At 42.0% G+C, this 12,955-nt stretch overlaps 1 protein-coding gene across 1 annotated transcript in view; it reads right to left on the bottom strand.

Moving 5' to 3' along the window:
- Nucleotides 1–520: 520 nt before the first annotated feature.
- Nucleotides 521–12,955, bottom strand: part of PARM1 (prostate androgen-regulated mucin-like protein 1) — a 100,161-nt gene continuing 87,726 nt past the window's right edge. Inside the window, exon 4 of the mRNA XM_036336425.1 lies at nt 521–4,454. Coding sequence (XP_036192318.1) covers nt 4,370–4,454 — 85 coding nt within the window. The 3' untranslated portion in view covers nt 521–4,369. The remainder of the gene's footprint in view (nt 4,455–12,955) is intronic.

The raw sequence follows: 12,955 nt of genomic DNA, 5'->3' as shown, positions 1-12,955 counted from the left end.
AAGAGATGAGACCTCTTACAGGTTTGGTGTTGCTCTTTTCTTTAGAACCAGAATAATCTTTGCTTAGCTTCTTAGGGTTGAAATTATGTTTTGGATGATTGATATTACTTGCATTTACCTTTCCGATAAAGATGGGTACGCTAAATGTAATTTTTTGAAAGAGAATGAACCAAGTATTATCAAATGTACTACTGCTGCCAATATGCTTTTATGTGACTTGATTATGCATCACCATATATTTATTGAATCAAAGTTGGTTTTTTTTTTTTTTACATCTGTTTTAGTATAAGGCCTGGTATATAGTTAACAGTAAAATTACTGCTTGGAAAGTTGCTTTATTACGGACATTCTTCAATTCTTTTTCAAAATCAAAGATACCTCTCTGCACTGTAGAAAATAGTATTTATTGATGTGGAATAAATTTTCTATAAGAGCAAGCAAGAGCTACTTAATATAAGCAATATTGGGCATATCAACTGAATTGCTTGAGTAATAAAACATATCAAAATGTGAATCACCATTGTCAGACACAAGCTTTTAACACCTTTAATTTATATAATTGGTATACAATAAGTCTTACAACAAATGTAGATACAATTACATCCAATATCAAAGAAGTTGCAGGTCTTCGCATCTTTAAATGATGTTGGCTAACTCACCCTAAGAAAGCAATCCGGCACTGGTCTCTTGGTTAGCACTTATTACCAATATCAACTAGCACTTTAAAATCAAAGTTGAAATGGTACATTCATTTGCCAAAAAAAAGGTTAAAGGCAAAGAAGGTGAATCAACGTGCAAATTAGCATCTAGCCCAGTTGCAAAATTCATTTCTCAGATGCAAGGGTTTGAACCATGCACCCTTGCAAGCAAGATGAAGGGAAAACAGATGATATCAAACCAAAATCAACTCCACAAAGAACCCAGATGACCCCAGCATGGCAAAGGCTAGAGGTCTATTGCTGTTAGTGCTCAGGTATCCATATTGTCCTACCCTAACCTCCTGGATCCTAACTCAACAGTCTGTGAGAATATGTCTCAACCATTCTTCATCTGCAGATGGAAACTAACCTTTGTGGTTCCAGGCGTGATTAACCCTCAGTCAGTCGCTGCACTGGGCGGTAGCCTGAAGCTGTAAGAGCTGTCTGATGTGGCTACAATACAGCTGTCATGTTATAAGTAAAAGATTTAAGTAAAAACAACACACCAGTATAACAACAAACAAGGAACTGAGATCACTTATATGTCTATATAATACTTAAAATGTCTATAAATATTCCTCTGCAGAAACTGAAAACACTGTAGACATGATTTCATTAGTCCTCACAACACATTTGTGAGGTAGCATGGGGTGAGGTCAACATGAAAGCATCACCCCCATTTAAGAAGTGACGACACAGACATCCAGAGAGCAGGAGACTTCACTGGGGCCATGAGTAAAGAAAACAACGTTGGCTCTCATTATCCCATCATTTACAAGCTACAGTCTAGAAGAGGCTGCTTGCCTCCCTCCTGCTCTGACATTCCTCTAATGCTTGGACTATTCCTGTCCCTGAATGGTATGTGGTTGTTTAGATCCGATGGAGCCATTTCCCTTGGGTAGAGCTGGACAGACTCTCCCTGAGGTAAAGGTCGTCAATTATCCATATATTTCGTGTGTGTGTGTGTGTGTGTGTGTGTGTAGCAAGTTTGTTGAATTCAGTTGCTAAAATCCTTTGGCCAACTCAAAAATAGAAAAAAAATGCATTTGGCAAAATAAGGTTTGTCTCATTGGTATTTTAAACTAACATCACAAGGAGTGAGTTTTTATGGGAAGCTGTCACCTTGGGGGAGGTGTAAAACTGCCTGCTGGTTGAGATCTGCTTTAACTCCACGACCCCCTCTTTTCTGTAAGGGTTTGGAAGTTAATAAGAACAACAAACACATCAACTGCTCTTGCACAATCACAGCCTCGGTAAGGAAAGATGCTGGCTGAGTCCATGGCTTATATTGGTCAGAATTCCTTGGCAAGAGGCGGGCTCCTCTGATCCAGTGTCTATGACGAAAGCAGTGTCCAGAAGTGCACACCTCTACAAGGTGTTTCCTGAACACTTTGTCAGAATGCTTTTGACTGAGGGAGAGAAAAAAATGGAATGTTCTGATTTCATTGAATCGTCTTTTGCCAAAATGAAAGCCTAGGCAAGGAATGAGGGTGGGGAAGAGGGACAGTTGTTCAGGCCAAGTGTTGCTGGAGGGGTCATGGTTGGCCATTCCTGCCCATTTTTCTGAGAATGTCCACTTTAAACAATTTTTTTTTTGCTTTAAATAATCTGAGATATCAGAATTCCACTCCTTATTACCCACTCCTTTTTAAAAATTCCCCTGGAGGTTGCTCATTCTCCTTTGGTGCCTAAGGAGCTTAGGAATAAATTCTTTTTAGAGTGTGGGATGGCAGGTTTGTGGACATGGCCCGGCTCCCAGTGTCTATGACACCAGAGGGTTTTAGGACCGGCTGGCACTGGTGGTTTATAGGCCAGTACTTTACTGGTCACAACAAGTGACAAGATGAGCTGAGGGTCAAGTTTCTGGAAACTAACAGAGTCATGGCAGCAGGTCCAAGTTTAGAAATAAAAGTCAACCAGTGTCAAGCTCTTTATGACATTTCTAGACAATATAACATATTTTGAAATGGGACCCAATGTATATTTTCTCCTCCATGAAATCAGGACCTTAGATGCCGGTTGCTAATATGTGTTGTAGGAGGCAGTTATAGCCATGAGATAAAGCTATCAAGAACACACAAACAAATAGAGGCAACTGGCATGCTCAAAACAACCCATCAGCTAGCAAATTAAACACTTTTGAGAGAAAAACTTAACAAATCATTTTATTTAATTAAAAATCTGTGAGTGCCCTGTTCTGTTACGCTGGGCACTGCAATAAATTAGGGATTCTCGAACTCAGCACTATTGACACTTTGGGCCAAATAATTCTTTGTCGTGGTAGGCTCTTCTGTGCATCTTAGGATGTTTAGCGCACCCATGGCTCTACTGACTAATTAGCACCCCTAAATTGTGATAATCAAAACTGTCACCAGACATCTTCATATGTTCCCCCCAGCAACCTCCTGGGGCGTGGTGGTGCAAAACTGTCTTGCTGGTTGAGAACCACTGCAATAAATGGATACCTGCAAAAATGACCCGTTCTTTCTCAAAATTTATTATGCAGGATTTTAAGACTATCTACCCAGGGTCTTGATTTATTAGAGGGCAGAATTAGTAAGATAAGTGTATGGGAGTAATAAATGGATTAATCACCGTATCTGTTTCCTATGAAAATGCCTCACGGAGCATTGCAGATAGTGTCTTAAAGTTCTTTTTCTTACGCAGTTTACAGTCATTATCCAACAGACAGTTAGCAGTGAACCAGCTGCTTGATGGGCATAAAGCAAGGAATCTCTGGGCTCCTCCAAGCAGTGGGTGCCTCTGACCGTTATTGAGAGCTGATTCCCACTTTACCTAATGAGGTACTCAGTGCATGTCGGCTCCCTCCCTCCGCCACTGCCTCCACTGTACACTTCCTCCACACGCCTCTCCCTTTCTCTTCTCTAACTAAGCTCAGCTCCTGGGGAAACACAACTCCATAAAAGCTCCTGGGCTGTGACCCCGGCTGCTGATGACTAGGACAGGCATCCTTAGCAGAGATGATGGTGGCCTGGAGGGGAGAACAGGTAGAAGGTGTGCTGAGATCTGACAGCAACCTGCCACTCGGCCCCTCTGCCTGCTGGTCTCCTCGGGGGCACTTTCTAGTTTCCTCTTTCATTATTTAGGCAGCTACTAGTAAGAAGTTGGGATGCAGCCAGTAGAGCCAAGCAGGGGTCCTGTCAGATACAGCCAGATAAACAGAGATTAGGAAGGAATCTGAGAAATCCCTGCTTTCTCACCTGCAGGGTCAGATCCTCCCACTACTCATTTCTTTTTCACTGATTGAGATTTCATGACATTTTCTAGATAAAAGTTTAAGAAATACCACAAACAAAAGCTCCTCTAAAAGTAACTCCCAACAAAATGCTTGGATTCCTCGTCCCCAGTCCTCACAGTGGGTCCTGTGGTGGCGGGTGCAGAAGCTTCCATCATGGTGGTCTGGCCTGGCGTTGAAGGTTGGCCCATTTCAGCTGCAAATCAGCCTCCACACACTATTAAATAATGGTTCTTTTGGTACCAAAAAGGGGAAGTTGTAGCAGCCAAAGGAGAGGGAGGAAAATGAAACAACCAAACCAATAAGACAGGGCTTAAGATTGTCGCTCAATGCGCGTCAGGTACTTGTTATCAATTCTACTGGATAAGCACTTATAAATAAAGAGTTATCCCTCTTCCCAGGCCATCTTCCTCTGTTAGGAGTCGTCGTACAGAGGATTGTTGTAGTTTCCCCAGGACCCGTAGTCGTGGTCATCCAGAAGCCTTCCGTAGGAGGAATGCCTGGTGGAAAGGAGAAGAGGTTGTGGTTATTGGGAGAAGTTGCCCATCTGAGGACAGCCTAATGCCTGGCAGCCTGAGCTGGGGAGGCTCACAGGGCCGCTGGAGGGAAGCCATGGTTCTTCGCTAGGATGACCCCTTGGCAACAGACCTAACAACCATGGAGGTCCCAGTCTACAGACACCCTGTGAGTTACGACTGATCCACTGGGAGCCCAGATGGCGCCTTCTGTTGAGATCAGCAGGGTCCTGACTCTCTCCTTGACCTCCAGTGCTGAGAAGGAGAGGTCCATTCCCACGGCTATTTAAAAAGAAGTAATGAGAAAAAGGGAAGGTTGCATTCCTGGCATTTTGACTTAGGTCCTGGACTTAATTTTCCCTGAAATAAGAATGTTCCCACCCCTCCTGACATTTATATAGCGTTTTTACAGTCTACAAAGTGTGTCTATGTTTTGTTTCTACTTCATCCCCAGAATAAAGCCATGGGGTAGATATTGGTTATTCTTATTTCTCCAAGGAGAAGAATGGGGCTCAGAGATGTTAACTGACATGTTCGGTCACCCAACTGAGCTATGAGTCAAACCCCTACCTCCTGGATCTAAGTTCAGTGCTTTGATCTCAGCTTCCCAGAGTCTGATTAGCACCTTAGTTCAATGGCAATATGGGTTTAACAGGCTCTGATGGGTCATTCTGGGAATATGTCCCACAATTAATATTATTTCTATGAGAAACTGAGGTCAGCTAAAGTCATTGGAAAGGTTTGCAGTCTGGCTGGTGTGGCTTGGTGGTTGAGCATCAACCTATGAACCAAGAGGTCACAATTCGATTCCCGGTCAGGGCACATGCCCATGTTGCGGGTTTGACTAAAAGGAGGCAGCCAATCAATGATTCTCTCTCATCATTGATGTTTCTATCTCTCTCTCCCTCTCCCTTCCTCTCTCTGAAATCAATAAAAACAAAACAAAACACCTACGATGGTTTGCAAAGCCCTACAAGATCTGGCTCTTGTTACTTTTCTGAGCACATCAGCTACTATTCCAGTTTTTCTTGCTTCCTCTCCTCCAACATGCTGGTCTCCTTGCTCTTCCTCTTCATGCCTGGCATACTCTTGCCTCAGGGCCTTTGCACTCACTGTTCCCTCAGCTTGGAACAGTTGTCCTCCAGATTACCACAGGCTCATTCCCTCTTCTTCAAGTCTTTGTACAAAAATCATCTTCTCAGTGAGGCCTTCCTTAAGAACTCCATTTAAACTTGCAACTCTCTCCCGCTCCCCGCCCCCCCACACCCCTCTTCATTTTTCTCATAGATCTCATCACCATCTAACATAATATATAATTTACTTACCTATTTTGTTGTTGCCTCTCTCCCTTAACTAGACTATCAGTATGGATTATTTGCCCATTTTCTTTGTTCTTAGCTCTATTTCCAGAAGAATATCTGGCTCATAGTAGGTCCTTAATAAATGCTGGTGGAAGAAATAGTGATTGGGAAAAAATACATCCTGCAAGGCCAATCTCACAAATTGGGAGCTTCCTGGAAAGAATTATAGTAATTTTAAGACTAAAACTAATGACAGGATTGGGAAAATATTACAAAAGGAGCAGGTGGTGCCTCTGAGGTTTGTGCTAGCGTGTGAATTATTACACCTTGCCTTTGGAAATCAGCTATGCTATATATAGTACAGATAAACATGCCCAGTCTGAGCTAGATATAAAAATTAAACAAAATGAAAATACAGTCTGAGAAGCACAACAAGAATGTGCTATACTTTTATTTGTTGCTAAAATAATTGTTGTTACTTTCTGTAGCCTACTTCCATCTGCCAGGTATTTGAAAAGAGTTGATCTGTTGTAAAGAACCACACCCTGATGTGCTGGTTTCTCTAAAGGTCCACATTCATTTCTGTGGGTGTGAGAAAGAAAGAGATCTGATCTTCTCATTTGACTGAATAAATGAGCATCCATCCCCAACATTCCCCCCACATTTGAAACCTCCAATTCCAATCAAATACTTTTTAACAAGATGGTTGAGAAATGGAAGCTGTAGCATGGGCAAGTGGAAACCTGGGGATTATAAGACTGGAGCCGAGCCTAAATTTCAGCATGACTTGGTGTTGCAAGGCTGGCCAACATCTACCTACTAAACATGCTCCTTTATTGATAGGGCATTCCTGTCTCACCTTTGTATGGTAAATTAACTTCTCACACCATGTTTATTTCTATCATATACTTTTATTCCCTTAAGATGTCAGTAGGGCCAATGGATGTATGTTCTTGAATGTGTTTTTAACCCCCTGTTTCTTCATCCATAAAATGGAAAAACTTTAAAAAATTTGTGTTAGAGTTGTTGGGAGGACTAAATGAGGTAATGCATATAAAAGGCCTGGCACATAGTAAATACACAATAAGTGCTGGCCAATATTGCTTTTTAATTTTTATTATAATGAAAGTTACACAAGCCCATGGCATATCTATAAAAAGTAAAAAATAAAAATAAAATAAAAGACATTGAGTGAAAAGAGAGTCTCCCTCCCACCAGGAACTCTTGAAACTATGCCCCAGGCACAGTTATAAAACCAGCTTCTTATATTATTATTTGAATTTTTAAAAATTATTATCATGCTGGAGTGAGGTTAGAGGATTAAAAACCTTCTGGTTATCAGGTTTTACTGATAATGGCTATTTTAGGTAAGACTATTTGATCAGAACTGCACCTGAATCTGCTGTGTTAGAAGAGAATTTACTGCACACACAAGACAGTAGCAAAATAAAGGAATAGATAGATCTTTCATTTTTCTTAGCCTTCTCATTGGATTGAATAGTGTGTTGAGAAAAATACTGATAAATGATGGTGGCAAAGTAAGAGATTAGATAAACCATATTTGGGAATGTACTGAACTGGTAAGGCTTATTTAATATATTAATGAGCTAAGCAAGAAGAATTGGGTGTGCTGGGATTCAAGCCAGGTTTGTTGAAATCCTACTATATATAGAGATAGACAAACACATGTGTATGTGTGTGTGATAAGGGGAGAATAATTCATGATCACTTTAAACGATCTCTCTAGGTCAAAACTTCTTAAATCATGGCCTGTTTTAGATGGTAATGGAGGAGGTTTTTATTTACGGAGCCTAGAGGTGAAAATACTCCCAATTCCCAAATTTAGGAACGCGGTGCTCAGGGAATCTAGACAACTTTGTCCACTTGATTTAATGGCAGAGCTGGTACTAAAACCTAGGTCTCCTCGTTCTGTTAACACAACACTGCCTCATCTAATTTCAATCTGAATAGCAACCTGAAAGAATGACATCATCGCCAGGTCCAAGTGGCTTTGTTTACTTAATCTCTCAGTGAAGGCTGGCACCAGCCCAGCAGAGCTGTTTCCATTAGCTGTGCCTTGGCTCCCCTTAAATGATAAACCTCTTGGGGGGCAGACTGTGTCTTGTATTTCTTCTTATTTTCTGAACATCCAATATGTTGCTCTTGATGCAGTGGTTCTTTTATAAATATTTGATGATAACTGCATACATGCAGTAGCACATAAATAGTATATATGGAGGTTGCTTGGTCAATGCCAGCAGGGAGTTGTATGGCCTGTGGCAATTCATTGTGCAATATAACTGCGGCAAAGTAAAAACATCTTATTAAAGAATTTAATAAAGGGTGAAAGCCACCATTTTGACCTTAAAAATAGGAAGAGGAAAGAGAATCACAGCTAAATTCCTCCCATGCGATGACATGGCTTTAAAGCACTCCGCACGGTGCTTATAGTCTGGCTAATCCATGGTGCTGCGCTTACTGGCAGCGTTATTCTACTGTATTATGGCTTTGTTAGCTCAGAGCAGAACCCGAGGGGACGAAACAGGGCATGATTTGTGTTAAGTCCTGGCCTCGTTGCTTCCTTCTCAAGTGGCTTTGCGCCAAGAGAAAGCAGTCCTCCCCCGTCGCCCCCCTCCCAATCAGGGAGTCCCTGTTGATGACAACTGGTACATGTGATAGTGACACTGTGGTTTGAGGCCTTCTCCACACATACAAATGGAACCTATTGTAAGATAGCTGTAGCCTCAATACTTAATGGAGCTCATTTGTCTTAGAAGATGAATGAGGTTTTACTTTCTTTGCGCTGAAACAAACATATTTTAGAAAACACCTTCTCTTTTATAAAAGTCAACCCCAGTTCCTCATCAAGGCTCCTTTATTACCTTTCCTCTCCTCTTTAGTCAAGCGAGTCTTGCCATTCAATAATTAGTGCTTATTATGTGCTGAGAAGGAGAGATATATAGATGAAGAAGACATGGTTCAATGCTGTGAAAACATAGCTGAACTTGCATCTCATTAGTCATTAGTAATTAAGCCGTAGATTCTTATCATTCATTAGCAAAGCTAGATTGGTGCAGCTGTCACTGTCTCCCCTTTTTGTTTCCATTGGTGGCTTTCATTCTCTGTCATTTTTCTGCCTGGCTCCTTTTAGTTAACTATTCAATGAAAACCTACCATCTATCAGTCTCTATTATGAGGTCTGGGGGATCCTTCAGTGAATTAAAAGACCAAACTCCCTGTCCCAAGGGAGCTTACATTCTAGTGGGGCAGACACAATAAAATAAGACATGAAAAATAAGAAGGTATATGGTAATAAATGCAATGGAGGAAAATCAGGGAAGGGGAAGTGAGGAATTCCAAATGGGAGGTGGGCATTATAATTTTGAATATGGCGATCAAAGAAAGTCTCACTAAGATGACATTTGAGCAGACATATAAAGGAGATGTGGATGAGCCACACAGATGCCTGAGATATACCCTACAGGCAGAGAGAACAGCAAGTGCAAAGGCTCTGGGGCAGGAGCAGACAACACATCTGTGAGGTAGCTACTGGAATATAATTAAAGAAATAAACTTGTAATATTGGAATGATGTTAGAGTTACGGAAAAATTACAAAGATAAAGTCCCATAAGCCTTTCACCCAGCTTCCCTTGATGTAACATCTTACATAACCATGGCACATTTGTCAAAACTAAGAATTGTGAGCTACGATTTTGAAGCCAAGAAAACTGTAACCATTCGAGGTGATTTTATTAGCCCACAGTTACAAAGCAAGTTGATGGCAGAATGAGTATCATAATTCAGGAATTCTATCAGTTTCATCTTCTTATTACCAAAATCCCAATAATAGAAACATTTCTAAATATCATTTTCAAATGCTCTGTACATAGTCTGGATTTCTCTTAAAAAGCAGTTACTTTCAAACTAATCTTTAAATAGCCACATTTACTTTGAAGGGACAGATAAAATTTGTCTATTTTATTTTTAAAAATTATCTGCAGATATCATGCTGGCAGACACTCATTAAAAAAGGCCTGCACATTAGAACACCTGTCCATCTGTAAACAAGTTCAGAGTCACGGGTAACTAGCGCAAGTGTGAGGTTTAACAGGTTCCCATGGCTTCCCCTCCTCTAAATCTCGTTTCTCCTGACTTGAAGAAAACAAATCCTGCTTCCCCTAAACTTTCCTGCCCAGAATCATTCACTCAGGCAACAATGTTTATAAAGCAACTATTATATGCCAGGTACTGCCGGGGCCTTTATCTCCTTCTGCTGGAGGAGACTGGTGGAGACAGATTCCAGGACAGGGACCTGAGTGGTACGAAGGAGGTGCATGCTGCAAGGAACTTCCCGTGGAGAGGTGGGGATGAGGCTCCTGGAGGGGGTCCCTTTAGAGCTAGACAACTTGGAATCAGCCAGATAAGCAAAAGGTGGACCAAATACCTCCGACAGAGGGCTCAGCATGTTCTAAGTAGCAGGGGCATGAAACAGCAGGGCAATTCATTTGGGAAACTCTAGAGCAGTGGTTCTCAACCTTCCTAATGCCGCGACCCTTTAATATAGTTCCTCATGTTGTGGTGACCCCCAATTTCATTGTTACAAATTGAACACAATTAAAGCATAGTGATTAATCACAAAAACAATATGTAATTATATATGTGTTTTCCGATGGTCTTAGGCGACCCCTGTGAAAGGGTCATTCTACCCCCAAAGGGGCCGCGACCCACAGGTTGAGAACCGCTGCTCTAGAGCAAAGTGTGTGTTTGGGGTGCTGGGAGATGAAGGTAGAGCAGGCTTAGTTAAAATACGGTCATCAGACCAGCAGCATTAGCACCGCCTGTGAGCTGGTGAGAAAGGCCGGTGCACAGGCCCCACCCCAACCTACTGAAGTAGACCCTGTGGGGCTGAGACCCGGGAAACTGTGTTTTTAATAAACTTTCCCATTGATTCCTATGCACATTAAAGGCTGAGGTAGAGAATCAAGTCACCTAGACGTTCAGAATGCCAAAGCTGAACTGGAAAAGGCAACCTGTAGATCACAAATTCTAGAAGATCCTAGGCTTTGTGACTGGCTGGGCCTACCTCTTTAAACCTAACAACAACCAGAAAGAATCCAGTTCTATAAAATATAATCACCAGGAGACTTAAAGCAAAACAGGTGACTTCTAACAAGATGCCTTCAGAGCGAGGCCCTGTTGTGTCTATAAATCAATACCACATTTATTTCTGTGAAGGGAACAGCCGTCTTGTCTGTCTGGGTTGCCAGCACACCTAATTATAGCAGCATCCACGTTGCTGGCGATAGCAGATACGGTCTCTTGCGCAGGGGATTATCTCGTGGCCGACCGGTTTTGAGCCAATTTAAACTAAACAAAACCGACTTACTTCATTCTTCAATCATCACTAATTAAAGACACCCTTCTGCAAGAGGCAGGCAAAGCCTCTGCTTTCTTTTAAAGTTGCAAACAAGCCCTGGAATAAAGAGTGCTCCGAGGTAGTTTCTATTTGTGAACATGACACGGATGCAACTTCCCGGGCATTTAGAAGGAGCACAATTCAAACTGCCAAAATGCAATATTAGAAAACAGAGCTCCTGGGCCACCTCCTCCTCCTCCTAGCACCCCCTTCTCCTTTGGTCCCTGATGCCTACCAAATGGGACTCCTGGAAGTTATCATTTTGCTAAGCTCCTGAGTAAGCATTGCTTTAACAACAATGGCAATGACAGTGGTTAGTCCTCCCATCGCTCTCATCTCATACCCGGGCACTGTATGTTTATCTGTATCCCAATTTAATCTTTAACAGGCCCAAGTTAGGTATGACTATAGTTCCATTTTACAAAGGAAGAAACTGCGCACAGAAGGATGCATAGACTTGCCCTGGGGTGCATGTCCTTAACCACCATGCTATCTGGTCTCTCCCAGTACTCTCCATTTATTACTTCATCTTCAAAACAAGCTTGAAAGATAGATATTACCTCTATTTTTACAGATGAAAATATTAAAGATCAGGGAGATTATAATTTGCTTAAATGGTAATAGAACCTGACCACCAAGTCCACATTTCTCCTTTCATACATACCACACTGCTGCTGGCTACAACGGGGTGCGGGGGGGGGGGGGGGGGTGGCGGAGATAATGGAGAAGAGCCCTGGAAGGTGCAGGGAAGTTCATTTCTAGGACCCGCATCCAAAAGTGACTTAGGTCTCAGAGATATGTGGCTCTCCAGCAGGGGACACTGTGACAAAACTAGGGGTTACGGTCCCCAAAGAATCGGAGTGAGAAAACAGATGGCTAATGAGTTTACTGATGCTTTCAGAGGCAAGTAGAACTTGGAAGAAAGGTGAAACTACTAAGATCCTGGTACCAGAGCTTGCAGGGGGCGCCCTTTTTCTGGTTGTGAGGCTGCTGCTTTCTCAAGTAGACTCTTCTTTTGCATTTGCAGGGACATAGCCTGCGTTTCAGGCCAGAAGCTAATGGTTCCCTCATGGGTTGATATTTCAGTCACTTGCTACTCCAGCCAAGTGAGCTAAACGACCACAGACAGCAGACTTCTTGCCATGTTATTGTTCTCAGATATCTGGGATGATAAAAATAAACTAAATTTCCAGCCAAAGAAAAACCCAGCCTTAGGTAGACACATGTATGCAAGCACGCGCACACACGTCGGTCAATTGAGCCAAATGTATTTTTGATGAATGATTAGCAGGTCTTTCCAAGAATCTGGCAAAACAACACTTGAAAGGGTTTTAGCACAGCCTTAAGATTCATGACAGTTATTAACCTCCTTATGTTATTTTGCCCAAATAATTAACAGAGCAGCAGAATGGGGTTTTCCTTAGGGGGTTTCTAAGCAGAGATCGGATCACTTTATTCATCCTGAAGTTTGCAGTGCCAAAGGTAAACAGCAACCTTCTGCCACTGGGGGCCTTTCTACATTTGGGAGGATCTATCTTGGGGAGAGCAACCATGACTGATCCAATGTAACCACTCACCACATTTGTCTAGTGCTGAGAATACCTTGAGAAAATATTTAAATCTTTAAAATAAAATGTTATACAATTTTAACCAGTGCTCATTAGAACCCATTTAAATGGCCTGCTAACAAAAATGTTCCAAACACAGTAATTTCTGTGGTGGCAGGACTGTGTTTCATCACGGATGTGATCCCCCGCTCCCAGGCTCA

This window comes from Myotis myotis, unplaced genomic scaffold (assembly GCF_014108235.1).
Source record: "Myotis myotis isolate mMyoMyo1 unplaced genomic scaffold, mMyoMyo1.p scaffold_m19_p_1, whole genome shotgun sequence".
Classification (NCBI taxonomy): domain Eukaryota; kingdom Metazoa; phylum Chordata; class Mammalia; order Chiroptera; family Vespertilionidae; genus Myotis; species Myotis myotis.
Note: the sequence above shows the minus strand (reverse complement) of the source record. Positions and strands in the feature narration are given on the sequence as shown.